This window comes from Artibeus jamaicensis, unplaced genomic scaffold, assembly GCF_021234435.1.
Source record: "Artibeus jamaicensis isolate MK-2021 breed Jamaican fruit bat unplaced genomic scaffold, CSHL_Jam_final contig_1015, whole genome shotgun sequence".
Taxonomy (NCBI): domain Eukaryota; kingdom Metazoa; phylum Chordata; class Mammalia; order Chiroptera; family Phyllostomidae; genus Artibeus; species Artibeus jamaicensis.
The window spans coordinates 9,010,754-9,028,932 of record NW_026521194.1 but is presented as its reverse complement, the minus strand read 5'-3'; the positions used below and the strand labels follow the sequence as shown (position 1 = coordinate 9,028,932).

The 18,179-nt window shown below is 44.3% G+C and overlaps 1 protein-coding gene across 4 annotated transcripts; it reads left to right on the top strand.

Moving 5' to 3' along the window:
* Positions 1–12,466, top strand: LOC119039529 (C-X-C chemokine receptor type 2-like). Of its 4 annotated transcripts, none has more exons than XM_037132300.2 (3): positions 1–618; positions 2,678–2,761; positions 8,936–12,466. In XM_037132300.2, exon 3 carries the CDS (start codon positions 8,944–8,946, stop codon positions 10,018–10,020), a length of 1,077 nt encoding a protein of 358 aa, XP_036988195.2. In that variant the 5' UTR covers positions 1–618; positions 2,678–2,761; positions 8,936–8,943; the 3' UTR covers positions 10,021–12,466. The 4 variants fall into 4 exon arrangements, with proteins under 4 accessions (XP_036988195.2, XP_036988196.2, XP_053526553.1 ...); XM_037132301.2 differs by lacking the exon at positions 1–618 and adding an exon at positions 2,203–2,227; XM_053670578.1 differs by lacking the exon at positions 1–618 and adding an exon at positions 5,397–5,554 and having other exon boundaries at positions 2,268–2,761.
* The last annotated feature ends 5,713 nt before the right edge of the window (positions 12,467–18,179 follow it).

Sequence of the window (18,179 nt, the reverse complement as noted above, 5' to 3'; positions counted from 1 at the left end):
TGCATTAGTCAAGAGTCTGACGCTGAAGGTAATGGAGGTCCCTGAAGGGTCGTAAGAGGAAAAGAACGTGATCCAGTTGACGCTTTAGGGAGACTGTTCAGGTGGCAGAGTGGAGGGAAGACTGGAGGCAGAAAGCATTTAGGAGAACAGTGGTAGTAACAGCAGCAGCAGCAGCAGCCAACACTGCCAAACTCCATTCTTAGTGCTTTACAAATATGGACTCAGTTAATCCACATGACAGTAGGCATCCTCATTGTCCCCATAATATTACAGTTGATGAAACTGAGACCTAGTGAGATTAAATAACTTGCCCAAGTTCTACAACCAGTAAGTGACATCGCTGGGACCCTAACTCAGACAGCCCAGCTCTGGAATCCACAGCTGTCGCCTGACAGTAGCTCGGAGGAGAGGATGAAGTGTTGCCTATCGCTGTCAGGCAAGGTGGTGAGAAGGAGATAACTTCCGGCAGCGTGGTGAAGGAGATGTTGAAGAGAGAGTTTTGTAGACAGGAAGAGAGAGGGGAGGGTGGGGGTGCTCCAGGAGGAAGAGAGGGCACCCTGGAGGAGAAGCGCCTGGGAGTTTGCAGCATCTGCGGAGCCTCGGGGGAGACGGCACGAGGTAAGTGCATGTAAGAGAAGTTGGGAACTATAGGTATGGGAGTCACTGTGAACTGAGTGGTCACTAAAGCCAAGGAAGGAGGTGGGCTGGCCCGGGGAGAACAGGTAGAGAAGAGGACTAAGACGGAACCCCGGGAACATCCAGTTTCAGGAGTGAATTGATAATGAAGCAACAAATGAGACCAAGAGAGGTTCAGGAGAGGGAAGAGAATGGGGTCAGTGGGATTAAATGATGCAGAGACCAGATCGCATAAGGCTTGGACAGTAACCATTTCATCATAAATAAAAGTTAGAAAGCATAGAGCAGGCTGAGAGAAAATATATAGTTTACCGTAGTTGACAAATATGGAATAGTATGAGGGGAGAGGGTGTCAAGCCCTTTTATAAACTGATGGTGGCAGAATAAACTGGCACTCTTTTTGAAGGGCCATATAGTCGTATTTATCAAAATTTAAATATGCAGAGATGTGACCCTGAAAAATTATAAAGCTACAGAAACACTTAGACACATTCCAAAGACCTACATCCAAAGAAGCTCCTAGCAAGAATACAAGTGTCCGTCTATAAGGTAGTTATCAAGTAAATCATGATACATACATGCCATGGTCCAATATGTCATTAAAAAGAGTAAAATAAAGTGAAATAAGCCAGTCAGAGCAAGACAAATACCATATGATCTCATGTGGGTGTGGACTCTAATGAACAAATTAAAAATGATGAACAAAATAGAAACAGAGGCATGGATGCATGAAGCAGACAGACAGCTGTCAGGAGGGAGCGGGGTAGGGGGACTGGATAAAAGATGAAGGGATTAGTCAAAAAACGTACATACATAACACATAGACGCAGACAACAGTGTGGTGGTGGCCAGAGGGGAAGGGGGTGAGGGGTAGGTGGAAGTGGGCAAAGGGAGAAAAATGGGGACGGAAAGAAACTTTGCTTGGGGTGATGGGCGCATGATGTAATGTGCAGAGGATGTTTTAATGCTTGAAACTTGTATTGTTTTGTGAACGAGTGTCGCCCCAATAAATTCGACTTTTTAAAAAAGTGAGATGATCTCTATGTACTGATGTGGAATAAGTCCACAGTAAGATGCAGAAAATACATTGTTATGGTGCAGAAAATATAACTAGTTAAATATGGTATATTTTTATTAAGGAAGGAAAGAAAACGTGTTAGCATTTTTCTAACTTCTCTAACGAGAAGGACAGGTATAAGTGAACGGAGGAATGGAAGAGCATCTTTCAAGTTTTATTTTATAGGCTTTTGTTTCACCTATATTCATGACAATACGCACGCTTTATTTTTATAACATTAGGCAGTTTTATTTTCTGGGTTTAGTAAACCGGAGGTCACTGGTAACCCAGCAAAAGCTGTTTCAGCAGAACAGTAGGAAGGAAGCTAGTGGCAGTGGGTAAAACAGTGAACGAGAGCTGGCACAGCAGAGACAGCTGCTTTGTCGAAGAGTTTGCATACGAGAAGGAGGGCACAGGGGAATGGTAGCTAAATGGAACCTAGAACAGGAGAAGGAAAGAAGGACATAAGCAAGTTCAGGGGCTGAAGTGAAAGAAGGTGGTTGAAGGGGAAGGGCCAGGAGGCAGGATCCTCAAGTATGTGAGAGGTGGCGGGTCCCACAGCCAGGTGCAGGAAATCACCAGAAAGAGGGGGGAGGGACATTTATCATGACATTTGTCATGCTGACCCTAGAAAGAAGGAAGAAAGTGCACATGTCACCCCAATGACAAGTCTGGCAGCTGGGGTCGCCTACATGTTCCTTTTAAAGAAGGAAGTCAGGGTTCAAAACTCTCAGTGACACAGAGGGACTAGGCAAACGTCCACCTTCAGACTAGCAGTGTCCTCCGGGAGCCAGTAGACAGGAAGGCGTGACAATCCCCAGGGCTGATACAGAATCTCCTTGGCCTGGAGTCCAGTCCTGGGACAGACCTTGTTGCTCCTCTGTGGGAACACCTCTCCTGCTGGGTCTCGTGGATTTCCCCTTTGGCAACTCTGGCTCAGAAGTTTCCCCATAAAGTCTGGTTCACTCTCTTCCTGTCCAACAGCCCTGACTGCTCCCAAGCCCTGAGTCACAGCGGATGTACCAGAGGCCACTTCAGTAATAACAGCAGCTGTAGCAGCACCAGCAGGTAGGTGAGCTCTTCAGTCTTAGAACTGCTGGGGACATATTCCTGATGGAAGGGACTTGGAAAGTTCAGTCTGAGTCCCCTGAGAACTGAGGTGATGACAGGCCGACTCTTAGAGCTAAAGGTAACTGCCATCACCTGAATAGCACGGTACAAGAGAACTTGCTGCCATAACACAAGGATTCTATATCTGCACTATCCAGTGTGATAGCCACTAGTCATGTGGGGCTATGGAGCCCCTGAAATATGGCTGATATGACTGAGGAACTAAATTTTTATTATAATTATTTAAACTTAAGTAGCCACATGTGGCTAGTAGCTATCATATTAGACAGTACAGATCTGGAACAATTGAAAATGGGAAAGTCAGCTTTCGCGCTGCCTGTCGCTATGAGAACCAATTCCTAGAGACAAAGGTTGAATCCGTATGGGCGCTTTATTTAAGTGGCCAGCAATCTGAGAAGACGACTCATTATGTACCTTAAAAACCACCTATGTCTCATCTCAAGCCAACCTTAGGAGAGTGTACGTAAGAGGTTTGGAGTTCAGAAAAAAAGTAGGTAAGGGGTTTGGAATTCAGAGAAAAAGGTTAATCAGATAAAAGTTGCAGTCTGGCGATTTTCCTAGCACCCTCTCATCTGCTGACTGGTAATTCTTTATCTGTGTCCTGGGTAGTGGATGTTCTCTCCCTGCCTCACAATGGCTCAGATACCATCTTGATCGCTCACAGTCCTGCCGGGGCACGAAGGTTGAACTGCTGTGGGTCCCCTGGAGTCAGGGTAGGTCTGGCCATAAGTTTCAGTTCCTGGAACAATAGCTTTCTACAAGCGTTAATTACCAAGTCTATTAACTCCAACTAGGAGCTAAACCATTTTCAACTCCTGAGTTCCCCCATCACAGTCTCCTTATTTTTTCAATGCACAACATCGAGGCTCAGAGACAAGAGGCTTGTCCAAGTTCACACTAATCATTAACAGCAGAACCAGGACTGGGAGCTGGTTCTTTATTCACCTCACCATCAGTCGACATGCATGTGGTGAGGTCAGTGGAAATGAAATCAACCAATGAAAATCAAGAAGTGGGTGAGTTGAGAAATGTCAAATCTGGGCTCTCTGTTGTATACCTTTTGTACTCAGTTGTCTGGGAAAGAGTAATACCTAATGAAGTTCAGAAAACTCAGGCTGCCATCCAGCCCCTTGCTAAAGTGGACAAAATATAAGATTTGAGGTCAGGTAAAAAAAAAGTTTTAAAACTGCTTAACACCCAGTTCATCTGCGTCATTCTAGGTAAGTTGCTTAACTCTTAGAATCTTAGGTTCCTCATTCAGAAAGTGTATTCTTTTTGTAAGGAGTAAGTGATACAGATTCTGAAAAGCACTTTTCCCAGAAGCTAGACCCTCATAGGCACTCAACAGCACAGCTGGTGTGACTGCTGTTATCCGGGTCAGAGCGAGTTAGAATGTCCATTGAGTCAGTCTATATAGCAGACTCACTGCTTTCTCTCGCTTGGGGATGTCAGGAGAGACAGCATGCTGTTAGTTGACAAACTATTTCAGTAATAATGATCACAACAATCAAAGCAAACATTACGCTTTCTATGTGTTTTAACCACGTTTTGGGTAATTTCATTTTATTGTCAGCTTCATTTTATGGCTGAGTAAACAGACTCAGAAAAGAAAGGTCACCTGCCTAGAGTTGCTCAGGGTTCTTAATTGCCACTCCCACCCGCCCCTCTGAGCATGTAAAAGCCTCTGGCTGGAAAGAGAGAGGTGACAAGGAATGTTTGCTGAACAGTTGGACTCAGAGGTTCTTTCCTCAGGGTAGGCAGCTTAGGTGAGCTGGCTGCAGGCTCAGAGTGGAGGGATCGAGTTGCTAGGTAGGGGTTTAGGAGGGAGACGTGAATTTGTGTTCATTGTTCTTCCTGTGTTTATCCTTTCAAGTGCAATCAATAGCAAATGTGACAAACTTCATTCTTAGTGTCAGTCAACCTGTTTACAAAAATGTGTTTGGACTTGCGTAGGGTTTTACATTGTGCCTGAAAGCTTTCTTTCCAAATTAGATGGTCTTGGCATCTAAAGGTGGTAACCACGGCAGACCCAATCCCAAAGGCACAAGCCAAGAAAAAAGAACAATGCCCTAAGAGGTCCTCATGGTCAAAGCAGATGTTTGGGGAGTAAGGTGAAAAACAAGAAGAGGTGAAATGGGAGGGAGGCATAGACAGGGAATCTGTGAGGATTTAAGGATTCCTAGGGTGGGTAGAGTGGAGACCAGAAGCATTAGGTCCAAGAAAGAAAGCTAGCAGACTGTCCAGAGCTTAAGTTTTATCTCCATTGTCTTAATGAGTTGTTCCCCTTTTAGGTATGAAAGATGTTCAAGAGAGATAGTAAGCCCCGGGAAGCCTGAAGCATCTAGAGTGTGGAGAGAGTCAGACAGGGCAGGGGCTGCTAAGATCGGGGCAACCAAGACAGAAATCTCAGCGGCCCTGTGCAAATCACTTCCTTTGCATGAGCCTCAGCATCCTTATCTGTGGAATGCAAAGATTGGCTAGAAAATGCCACAGGTCCTTTCCCCATATTAACCTTACCAGTCTATAAAATATCAGGTGATCAAAGAGCTGACCTGGGAATTAATTATTCAAGTTATCTAGAGCATCCTGCACGGGTAGTGCCTCCGCCCCAGATTGAGCAATCTAATCCACCACTCACTTCCTCCACCCTGTTCTCATCACCACCGCCCTTGCAGTCAGGCACATCTGCTCTCCTGGAGGCATCCTACAGGTGAAAAGCCCAGAGTCCTGGTAAGTCTCGAAACACTCACCCCTCTCGCCACTCAAACTATCCCTGTTCTCTGTCTTCTTGACACCATTTAATTCCAGGCCTCTTTCCCTACCCCTGGTGGGCCTCACCCACACCCCTATGTCTCTTCATTCTTTCTCTTTACACCTTCCTATCCTCAAAAGGAGAGCTTCTGCCCTTCTCTCCTACCCCTGTCTCCAAAAACCACTCAGGGCAACTCAATGCCCACCCCCTTTCATTGCCAACTCAGCCAGCTCTCCATGCTGCAGCCAAAGTTAGGTATGAGAAAGGACCAGACACTGTGGAGTGCCTCCTCCCATATATTAAATGCAAATATGTGTGAATGATATTCAAAGAGAGAAAAATATTGGAACTGTATTAAAATGACTGGTTTTTGTTGTTATTGTTGTGAAAAAGATTGCCTTAAGTGTTTGGAATCTTACAGCATTTTCATGAAATAAACTAGAATCATCCCATCCCTGTTTTTTCCGAACTACTGTGAGTCATTAAGGGGCTGGCAATTTTACTGGATGAGGGAATATCCTGCTGGGTCACTGAGAACATGTCTGGGTGGTCAGTGGGGGCCAGCCAGTCGAAGGAAGTTTGGTTTATCATTTCTGAAAGGGCTGTTTCTTTCATTCTGGGCTTAGGGAACAGCCAAGAAAGCAATGTATGCATAGCACATCAAACAATGGGAGTGAGCTACACAGGTTGCCTTCATGGAACCTAAGAATTTACCTTACCAAAATATTTAATGTATGAGTAATGATTTTTTTTGGTTGTAGTCTTAACTAGCTGGGCATTCCACCACTGTTGATGTCATCTATCATGTATAAGGGTAACAGCCGTCAACATGCCAGGTCACAGACTGGGCAGTCCCCAGGATCTCTTTAATGGTTCCAGAAAATTCTGTAGCTAAAGACTGGTTCCATATCTGTCAGGCAATACTGACAATCCCATCAAAAATGATATTTCCACAGTGCTTAAGGTCTTGCTGTTTTCTTCTGTCTCTTGGTGTTCTCCAGAGGATGTTGATGGTAAGGGCAGAGGCAGTGATACCACCTTAAACTGGGCCTGTGTGTTCTGAATGGTTAGTTTCACTGTGATCCTCTGACCCTTCCTATCACCTTTTTCCTTGACAATGTCAAAACCAAACTTTTTTGGGGACAGACACTGGAGGCTGATCTTGGGGTCAAAGGCAGTCATGGCGTTGACTTCCCCATGGGTGAGCCTCCAGTGAACAACTTCGATCTCGTTGAGGTAGACCTTAGGGGGCATGGTGGCAAGGGCTGGTATTGGATAAACCTGGATTTGGATGAATGAAGACAGTTGCATTTGGCCTCCTCTGAGCCTCAAGTTCAGAGGTGCGGTTGTATTTAAGGAGCAGGTTTGCAGACTAAAAATAGCCTCTGGGTCCATCCACACTATTTGGGATTTTGGCTGCAGCACTTCTAGGCTCTGTGACCACAGACTGGTTTCTGAGCCTCGCTGTGTCTGTCTTCTCACTGGTAGGGACACCAGAACTCCATCATATCTACTTGTCATGATCAAGGGAAACCATGTACCTATGAGTCACAAAGTAGATCTCAGAGTGTCATCTTCCTATCTTCCTTTCCTTAGTTTCTCCCTTTCACTGCCAAATCATCACCTCTAGAGATTGGTTAAAAAACAAACAACAGAACATTCCCCCTACAACTCCCACTACACCCCCACCCCAGCCAGTGGCTGGAGGTCCCTGCCTTGGCCTGGAGGCCTAGTTCCCTTTTCTGAGTTCTCTACTTCTGTCCTGACCTGCATGGGAATGGAACTCACCCATATACTTGCCATCTGACCCCAGCACAAATAAGCACTGGACTGTCCAGAATGAGGACTCATCTGTAGAGCATGATTGTCTGCTGCTGCCTCTTCTTATAGGGAAGTTTTTGCAACTTCCCCAGCCCTGTCTTCTCACAGCTGATGTTCACAGATGTGGGCTTCTCCTCTCTGCAGGCATAAGCTCTCTGTACCCATCAATGATCGGCATTCTCTCTCAAAGGTGGGCCTTCTCCTAGGTCATTGGTTCCCTTAAGTGCATCTCTGATCATTTGCTCACAGAGATAATCAGAGAGATGTACTTAAGGGAACAAATTCCTCCTCAACATTGTTATTGCCCATCATTTTTTTTATTATGAGCATCCCAATGAGTGTGAAGTAATTCCTGAGACTTTTATTTTATATTTTTTCTCTTTAACACTGGGTTCCATTTGAAGGTGGGTTATAGACTTGCCTATGGTCACAGGATGCTCATACCTTATGATAAAGAAATGGCACAATGGAGATTTATTTTGTGGTTCAAAAGGAAGCTAATTCTGCAGCTGGTTTACTTTAGTCTACTTATTCTTTGAAAATTGGGATAATAGTTCAGTGGCTTCAACTTCCCCCAGAAGCAAGCTGCCCACTAATCCTGTAACAAGGGCAGCATCAAGAGATAAGTTTGTCTGGGTGGGCTGGGGAGTCAGGAAGGGATGAAGGGATGCACTGGCAGGACAAGAAGGGTTCCCACCAGGACTGGGAAGCCACCAAAACAAAGAGAATATGTCTCCACCTGCCTTCTCTGCTTCCTGCTGCCCCTTCTCCTTATCTAGAAGCATCTTGGCTTTCTCTGGCTCCCTCGTGGCAGTATATAACTGCCCAGAGCTCCCAAGGTAATCTGCTACATTCCTGCCCACCCGGATGGAGAATCAGTCAGCCACCTGCTTATGACTTTTAATATAGTTTTTCAAACCACACAAATACTCTCAGAGAAGTCTTCCTGCCTCCCAGAAAAACAAGGCTGGGTAAACGTTCTTCTAGTTTGAGCATCCTGAAACTCTATACTGCTATTGTTCAGTTTTTCAAGAACACTTCTTTTTTTAACTTACAGAAAGCTGGACAAAGGGATTAATCTCTCAGCTTTAGTGGTAAACCTTGATCTTTTTAGAGGGTCCAACTCAATTGGATTGCCTGCTTAATCCCCCATATTGAGAAGGAACAACACCTCATGTGTCTGACATTAAACTCAGCCTCAACAGTCAGGGATGCTCACCACTGAGGTATCTGAGACAACAGGTTCAGTGGACATTATCCAAAGGGAAGTTTCCACAGTGATTTGAGTGATGGTAATGTCATGGAAAGTGCTAAGAACTTCTCTCTGACTTTGAATGGAACTATATTCTTGTCATGAAATATACAACTTATCACTAAATGTGCCTCATTAACATTAGAGTTAGAGCCCGTAGTAGTCCCTGAAGGGAAAGTTACTTCCACATAACATATAAGCGGATGCAAAAAAATCCTACTGAAGGCAAAAAGGCTGGAATCTGGGGAGACTTTATGATGTAGTAACACTCATCTCTCTTCTCTAGGCCACAGAATGGATTACTACAATGCAGAAAACTTGTACTGGGAAAATTTAACCTGGGATGAGGCCTACACTTATAACTACACTGACCTGTTGTCCCTCACTCCCGATACTGCCCCATGCCGACCGGAATCTCTGGATATCAACAAGAATGCTGTGATTGTCATCTATGCCCTGGTCTTCCTGCTGAGCCTGCTGGGAAACTCCCTGGTGATGCTGGTCATCTTACACAGCCGGGTCAGCCGCTCTGTCACTGATGTCTACCTGCTGAACCTGGCCCTGGCTGACCTGCTCTTTGCCCTGACCTTGCCTATCTGGGCTGCCTCCAAGACAAAGGGCTGGATCTTTGGCACAATCATGTGCAAGGTGGTCTCACTCCTGAAGGAAGTCAACTTCTACAGTGGTATTCTACTGCTGGCCTGTATCAGCATGGACCGCTACCTGGCCATTGTGCATGCCACACGCACACTGACTCAGAAGCGGCACTGGGTCAAGTTCATATGCTTAGGCATCTGGACACTATCTCTGATCCTGTCCCTGCCCATCTTTGTCTTCCGTAAGACCATCTACCCACCTAATTTAGGCCCAGTCTGTTACGAGGATTTGGGTGCCAACACAACAAAGTGGCGCATGGTGATGCGGATCCTGCCTCAGACCTTTGGCTTCCTCTTGCCTCTGCTGGTCATGCTGTTCTGCTATGGGTTCACCCTGAGCACACTGTTTCAGGCCCACATGGGGCAGAAGCACCGGGCCATGCGGGTCATCTTCGCTGTCGTGCTTGTCTTCTTGTTCTGCTGGCTGCCCTACAATCTGGTCCTGGTGACAGACACCCTCATGAGGCTTCGGGTCATTGAGGAGACCTGTCAACGCCGAAATGACATTGGCCGAGCCCTGGATGCCACCGAGATTCTGGGCTTCTTCCACAGCTGTCTCAATCCCCTCATCTATGTCTTCATTGGCCAGAAGTTTCGCCATGGACTCCTCAGGATCATGGCCACCCATGGCCTGATCAGCAAGGAATTCCTGGCCAAGGAGGGCAAGCCTTCCTTTGTTGGCTCTTCTTCAGGGAACACTTCTACCACCATCTAAGACCCCCACCCCTGTTGCAGCCCCACAGGGCCCCTTCCCTCCTGCAAGCACCCGAGACTCATGTCTACTGGCTATTCACAGTCTCTGTGTCAGGACAGCCCCCCACTGAGGTCACAGGAAGTTGCTGAGGCCTCAACCTCACCAGGCCCCATTGTATGGCTGAGAAAGCCTGCCTTGAAGCCTCACCCCTCATTGTAATTACTATGTCATCTGTGAGAGCTCTGTCCATTCTACCACTGAGCCCATAGCACTCTGTCCTCGGAGACATTTCAAAGATACGCTTTGTAGTGAGTTCAAAAAGTTCCCAGCCTTGGGAGCTATCAGTGGCAGACACCACAGTTGCTTCCCCAACTCTCCCTTTCCTTGCTTGCTGGCCAAGTCTGCTTCCCTTGAGAGAGGCTGAAAATGATATATACCTCCACGATTTCTTTAAGCTAGGAGTGGCCATATTTTCCAGTTCTGACTAGGAAGATTTACAGGCAAGTATGTGCTGGTAAACTAATCTCCTGGGGGAAAAATGTCTTGTATGAAGCGTTCACCGAGTTCCATGTTATAAATGCTCCCCACCATAGCAATTTCAAGGGTGGTGGTGTTTAACAACCAGCTCACAAAATTCTAGAAAATGTAATAATCTATTTTCATAAGCAGGTACAAACTGGCTTCTGCGAAACATTGCATAAGAGGAGTCTGCTGGGGCCAGGGAACTCCTGGGAAATACTCCTGATTAAAAAAGAGAGGAACACACACTCCCACATACTTGGGTCTTGGGTTTAAATGTGGATATAGGCTATGATATGTGGTACTGAGGCGACAATTTTGTGACAACGAGGCAAAAAAACCTAACACGCCTAACAAACCTAACAGCTTGGGCTGATGAAGGCAGAGGATAAAAAGAACTTAAAAATGGAAAGCCCAGGAATAAATCTAAACAAGCACAAGAAGAAAACTGGTCCTTTACCTTACATCATATACAAAAATTAACTCAAAATAGATTGAAGATCTAAACATAGGAACAAAACTCTATAACTCTTAGAAAAAAACAAGGGGGTAAAATCTTCGCAATATTGGATTTTGCAGTGATGTCATGGGTATGACACCAAAAAAACAGGCAACAAAAGAAAAAATAGATAAATTGGTCTTCATCAAAGTTAAAAATTTTTGTGCATCAAAGGACACTTTTAACAGAGTAAAAGGTAAACCACACAAGGGGAGAAAATATTTGCAAATCATAGATCTTACAAGGAGTTAATATCTAGAATATATAAAGAATTCCTTCAACTCAGTAGCAAAAAAAAAAAAGGCCTTATTCCAAAATGGGCAAAGTACTTACAGAACAGACATACCTCCAAAGAACACATATAAAAAAACAACAAAATAACAAGTGTTGGTGAGGACATGAAGACACTGGATGATTGTGCAATGCTGGTGAGAATGGAAGATGGTACAGCCACTGTGGAAAACAGTGTGGTGGTCCCTCAAAAGCATTAAACCTAGAATTACAATATGATTCAGCAATTCCGATTCTGGGTTATAGCCAAAGCACTGAAAGCAAAGACTCAACTGGATATTTGTACACTGGTGTTCATAGCAGCATTATGTCTGCAATAGCCAGAAGATGGAGACAACCCAGATGTCCATCAGTGGATGACTGGATAAATAAAACATAGTATATTCATACAATGGAATACTATTCACTCTTAAAAAGGAGCAAATTTCTAATATATGTTATAATATGAGTAAACCTAGAAAATATTATGCTAGGAGAAATAAGCCAGACAGAAATACTACATGATTGAACTTATATGAAGTACCCAGCATAACTAAATTCATAGAGACAGAAAGTAAAGTAGAGGTTACCAGGGGGTTGAGGCGGGGAGGCAATGGGGAGTTATTGATGAAAGAATACAGAATTCAGCTGGGGATGATTAAAAGATTCCGGAGATGGATAGTGGTGATAGTTGTACAACACTGTGAATGTACTTAATCCCATTAAACTGTATATTAAATGTTAAAATGGTGAATCTGGCTGTGTATATTTCACCACAATTTTTTTTAAGAAACCTCATTACAAAAAAGCAAATCCTAGAACCACTTACCTATAACTTCTTGTTAAGTGAGATAATAAAATACATACCTTTTTTGTACAAACCATTTTTATTTTTTATATTCTATTGATTATGCTATTACAGTTGTCCTGGTTTTCTTCCCTTTGCCCTCCTCCACGCAGCACCTGCCACTCCCTCAGGAAATCCCCCCACCATTGTCCACGTCCATGGGTCATGCGTATAATAAGTTCTTCCACTACTCCATTTCCTACACGATACTGTACATCCCCGTGGCTATTCTGTAACTACCTATTTGTACTTCTTAATCCCCTCAGATCTTCACCCATTCTCCCTCACCCCCTCCCATCTGGCAACAATTAAAACATCCTCTGTATCCATGATTCTGTCTCTGTTCTTCTTGTTTGCTTAGTTTGATTTGTGGATTCAATTGTTGAGAGATACATATTTTTACAATTTTATTGTTCATAGTTTTGATCTTCTTTTTTTTCTTAAATAAGTCCCTTCAACATTTCATATAATAATGGTTCGGTGATGATGAACTCTAGTTTTCTCTTATCTGGGAAGCTCTTTATCTGCCCTTCAATTCTAAATGATTGCTTTAATGAATAGAGCAACCTTGGTTGTAGGTCCCCGCTTTTCATGACTTTGAATATTTCTTGCCAATCCTTTATGGTCTGCAAAGTTTCTTTTGAGAAATCAGCTCACAGTCTTATGAGAACCCCCCTGTAGGTAACTAACTTCTTTTTCCTTGCTGCTTTTAGGATTCTCTCTTTAGCTTTAACTTTTGGCATTTTAATTATGATGTGTCTTAGAGTGGGTCTCTCTGTACCCATCTGGTTTCGGACTCTCTGTGCTTCCTGGACTTGCATGTCTATTTCCTTCACCAAAGTAGGGAAGTTTTCTTTCACTATTCTTTCAAATAGATTTGCAGTTTCTTGCTATTTCTCTTCTTCTTCTGGTACCCTATGATGAGAATGTCAGACCTCTTCATGATGTCCCAGAAACTACTTACACTATCCTCATTTTTTAAATTATTTTTTCTTCTTCTTGTTTTGATGGCTTATTTTTGGTTCCTTACATTCCAAATCATTGATCTGATTCTCGGCTTCATCCACTCTACTGTTGTTTCCCTGTAAATTATTCTTTAATTAATGAATCCTTCATTTCTGACTGGATCTTTTTTATGCTGTTGAGGTCCTCATTAAGTTCCTTGAGAATTCTTATAATGAGTGTTTTTAACTCTGCATCTGATAGATTGCTTATCTCCATTTCATTTAGCCTTTTTTCTGGAGCTTTGGTCCATTCTTTAATTTGGGCCATGTTTCTTTTTGAGTCCTCATTTTGGCCACCTCTCTATGTTTGTTTCTATGTATTAGGTAGAGCTGCTTTGACTCTATGTCTTGGTAGTGTGGCCTAATGTAGTAGGTATCCTATAGGGTCCAATCACACAGCCTCCCCTATCACCCATGTTGGGTACTTGAGGTGCACCCTTTGTGTAGACTGAGTACACCCTTCTCTTGTAGTTGAGCCTTGGTTGCTGTTAGCAGATCAATGGGAGGGATTTACACAGGCCAGTCAGCTGCATGGACTGGCTGTGACCACTGACCACCAACCTCTGCCCTCTGTGGAGGATCATCTGTGCAGAGGCAACATGATAGTGCTCTGACATGGTCTACAGCTATCCAGTGGGTGTGCTGACCCTGGGGTTTCCCCAAGTGGTGCCAGCCAAGGTCAGCCCCACCTGTGTTTCACCAGGGGCACCCTCCCTGAGCTATAAAGCAATCTGAGAAGGCTGCTACTTGTGCTGGGCTGGGAGATTCCCAGGCAATGCCAAACTGTGAATCTAAATTGGCTGCCCCAACTTCCAGCCAAGATGGAGGCGTAGGTGGAAACGCTGTACCTCCTCGCACATCCAAGCTTAAAGACCACAAAGATTTAGTAACAAAAGCACAATCAAAACAGACAGAAAATTGAACTATACAGAAGTCCGACAACAACAAAGCATTCAACCAGACTGGTAAGAAGGGTAGAATCAGCAGCTGGCGGAGAGGGATCATTCAGGAAAAAGTGGCCAGACTGACCCAGGCACGCAGGTGGTAGTTGGCAGATCCCAGGGGTGGGGTGGCAACAGGTAGACCCAGTGAGGGCACAAGGCGGCTGGCTGACTGCAGTCACACATTCACACTCAGATAAATCAGGCAAAGGAACAAGCAGTGAGACAGATCATGCAAACCAGGGCCCCAGTGATGGAAATTAAGGCCTAAAAGCACCAATTAGGAAAACCTTTTGGGGTTTGAGGTGCTGGGAGAGGCTCCCAGGCTCACAGAGAGTTTGTTGGAGAGACTCACTGGGTCCTGGATGGTGCACAAGCCCGCACACCCACCAGAAGGGCCCGGGAACCAGCACCAGAGGGGCCCAATTTGCTTGCAGGAAGCAGCAGAGGGGACCAAAATCTGAGAGAGAGCAGAACAGACACCACTGCCCCTCTCTGATCTCACCCCCACATACAGCATCACAACCCAACATCTGGGTCACCCTGGTGAACACCTAAGGCTCCACCCCTCATACAAAACAGGCACGAACAGACCAAAACAATATGGCTCAAGAAGAACAGCTCAAAGCCCCAGAGCCAATACTTCTAAGTGACCAAGAGATAGCTAATCTATCAGATACACAGTTCAAAATGCTGGTAATCAGGATGCTCACAGAACTGGTTGATTTTGGTCACAAATTAAATGAAAAAATGAAGGCTAAACTAAGAGAAATGAAGGGAAATGCACAGGGAACTAATAGTGATGGGAAGGAAACTGGGACTCAAATAAATGGAATGGACCAGAAGGAAGAAAAAAAAATGACCAAACAGAAAAGAATCAAGAATCAAGAATTCGAAAAAATGAGGAGAGGCTTAGGAACCTCCAGGACATCTTTAAATGTTCCAACATCCAAATTATAGGGGTACCAGAAGGGGAAGAGAAGGAACAACAAGTGGAAAATTTATTTGAACAAATAGTAAAGGAGAACTTCCCCAATCTGGCAAAGGAAATAGACTTCCAGGAAATCCAGGAAGCTCAGAGAGGCCCAAAGAAGTTGGACCCAAGAAGGAACACACCAAGCCACATCATAATTACATTAGCCAAGATTAAAATGAAGGAGAGAATCCTAGAAGCAGCAAGAGATAAGGGGACAGTCACCTACAAAGGAGTTCCCATCAGACTGTCAGCAGATTCCTCAAAAGAGACCTTACAGGCAAGAAGGGGCTGGAAAGAAGTATTCCAAGTCATGAAATCCAAAGACCTACAACCAAGATTGCTCTATCTAGCAAAGCTTTCATTTAGAATGGAAGGGCAAATAAAGTGCTTCTCAGATAATATCAGATTCAAGGAGTTCATCATCACCAAACTCTTTTTTTTTAAATTTTATTTAGTTATTTTTCAAGTACAGTTTTTTGTCTATTTCTCCCATCCCAGCTCCCCCTGCCCCGTCTCCCCACCTCCCTCCCATTCCCCCCGCCCCAGTCCTCATCCCTGTGTCTTTCATACTTGTTCCTCAAAATCCCTTCCCATTTTTCCCCTTAAATTCCCTTCCCTCTTCCCTCTGGTCGCTGCCCACTTGTTCTCTATTTCAGTGTCTTTGTTTTTATTCTGTTTGCTTGTTTGTTTTGTTGTTTAGCTTCCTGTTAAAGGTGAGATCATATGGTATTTGTCCGTCATTGCCTGGCCTATTTCACTCAGCATAATGCTTTCCAGTTCCATCCATGTTGTTGCAAAGGGTAGGAGCTCCTTCTTTCTCTCTGCTGCATAGAATTCCATTGTGTATATGTACCACAATTTTTTGATCCATTCATTTACTGACGGGCACCTAGGTTGCTTCCAGCTCTTGGCTATTGTAAATTGTGCTGCTATGAACATTGTAGTGCATAGGTTCTTTGAAATTGATGTTTCAGGATTCTTGGGATATAATCCTAGCAGTGGAATTGCTGGGTCACCAAACTCATATTATATGAAATGTTAAAGGGACTTATCTAAGAAAAAGAAGTTAAAAAAAGATGAGCAGTGAAAGGACAGAAAACTCACAGTTATTAACAACCGCACCTAAAACAAAAGCAAACTAAGAGGACAGCTAGATCAGGAGTGAACCATAGAAATGAAGATCACACAGAGGGTTAGCAACAGGGGAGTGGGAGGAGGAGAAGGCAGAAGAAGGTACAGAAAATAAGTAGCATAGATGGTAGGTAGAAAATAGACAGGGGGAGGGCAAAAGTAGTACGAGAAATATAGAATCTAAAGAACTTGTGACACCTGGACATAAACTAAAGGGAGAATGGTGGGGGAGGGGTGTGCAGGGTGGAGGGGAATAAAGGAAGGGAAATGGTACAACTATAATGGCATAATCAATAAAATGTATTTTTTATTTTGTTTTTTTATTGATTATGCCATTACAGTTGTTCTATTCCCCCCTTCATTCCCCTCCACCCTGCACACCCCCTCCCCCACCATTCCCCCCTTTAGTTTATGACCATGTGTCTCAAGTTTTTTAGATTCTATATTTCCCGTACTATTCTTACCCTCCCCCCCATCTATTTTCTACCTACCATCTATGCTACTTATTTTCTGTACCTTCTCCCCCCTTCTCCTCCCACTCCCCTGTTGCTAACCCTCCTTGAGATCTTCATTTCTATGTTTCTGCTCCTGATCTAGCTGTCCTTTTAGTTTGTTTTTGTTTTAGGTGTGGTTGTTAATAACTGCGAGTTTTCTGTCCTTTCACTGTTCATGTTTTTTTAACTTTTTTCTTAGATAAGTCCCTTTAGCAGTTCATATAATAAGGGCTTCGTGATGATGAACTCCTTGAATTTGATCTTATCTGAGAAGCACTTTATCTGTCCTTCCATTCTAAGTGAAAGTTTTGCTGGATAGAGTAATCTTGGTTGTAGATCTTTGGATTTCATGACTTGGAATATTTCTTTCCAGCTCCTTCTTGCCTGTAAGGTCTCTTTTGAGAAATCTGCTGACAGTCTGATGGGAACTCCTTTGTAGGTGACTGTCCCCTTATCTCTTACTGCTTCTAGGATTCTCTCCTTCATTTTAATCTTGGCTAATGTAATTACGATGTGGCTTGGTGTGTTCCTTCTTGGGTCCAACTTCTTTGGGCCTCTCTGAGCTTCCTGGATTTCCTGGAAGTCTATTTCCTTTGCCAGATTGGGAAAGTTCTCCTTTATTATTTGTTCAAATAAGTTTTCCACCGGTGGCTGTTCCTTTCCCCCTTCTGGTACCCCTATAATTCGGATGTTGGAGCGTTTAAAGATGTCCTGGAGGTTCCTAAGACTCTCCTCATTCTTTTGAATTCTTGCTTCTTCACTCTTTTCCGTTTGGCTATTATTTGCTTTATTCTGGTTCACTCCATTGATTTGAGTCCCAGTTTCCTTTTCATTGCTATTGCTTTCCTGTGCAATTCCATTTATTTCAATTAGTTTTGCCTTCATATGTTTCTCTAATTTGTGGCTATAATCAACCAGATCTGTGAGCATCCTGATCACCGGTGTTTTAAACTGTGCGTCTGAGATTTTTGCTATTTCTTCATTGCTTAGATTTATAGGCTCTGGGGCTTTGAGATCTTCTTGAGCCATTTTTGGTCTGTTCATGCCCGTTAAGTATGAGGAGTGGAGCCTTGGACTCCAAGGTTGCTGGGTTGTGACGCTGTATGTGGGGGCGTGGTCATAAGGGGGAAATGGTGACCCCCTCTAATATTTCACACCACTGGATGAGGAGCAGAGCCTTAGGTGGTTCACCAGGGCATGGCCACTCAGGTCACTGGGTTATGACACTGTATGTGGAGGCGGGGTCAGAGCGGGGAAATGGCGGTGCCCTCTGCTGCCGCTTGCCACTGGGGCCTCCTGGGTCCCATCGTCTCACCGCCCACTCCCTCGCTGGTCTATCTGCGCACGAATGCGCAACCACAGTCCAATCTTTGCCCTGTTCCCTCACTGGTTCCCCGTGGTCACTCGCTGGATCGCTCACTAGGTCCACCTGTTGCAACCCTGCGCCTGCGTTCCATGTGCCTGGGTCTGTCTGACTGAGTTTTCCTGTGCAACCCCGC

Excerpts from the sequence above, each read along its gene's own strand:
- LOC119039529 (XM_037132303.2), top strand. The coding sequence starts at position 3,786 with ATGCATGTGGTGAGGTCAGTGGAAATGAAATCAACCAATGAAAATCAA. Across the intron at positions 3,841-8,935 it reads CAATGAAAATCAAGAAGTGG|GCCACAGAATGGATTACTAC; the intron begins GTGAGTTGAGAA and ends TCTCTTCTCTAG.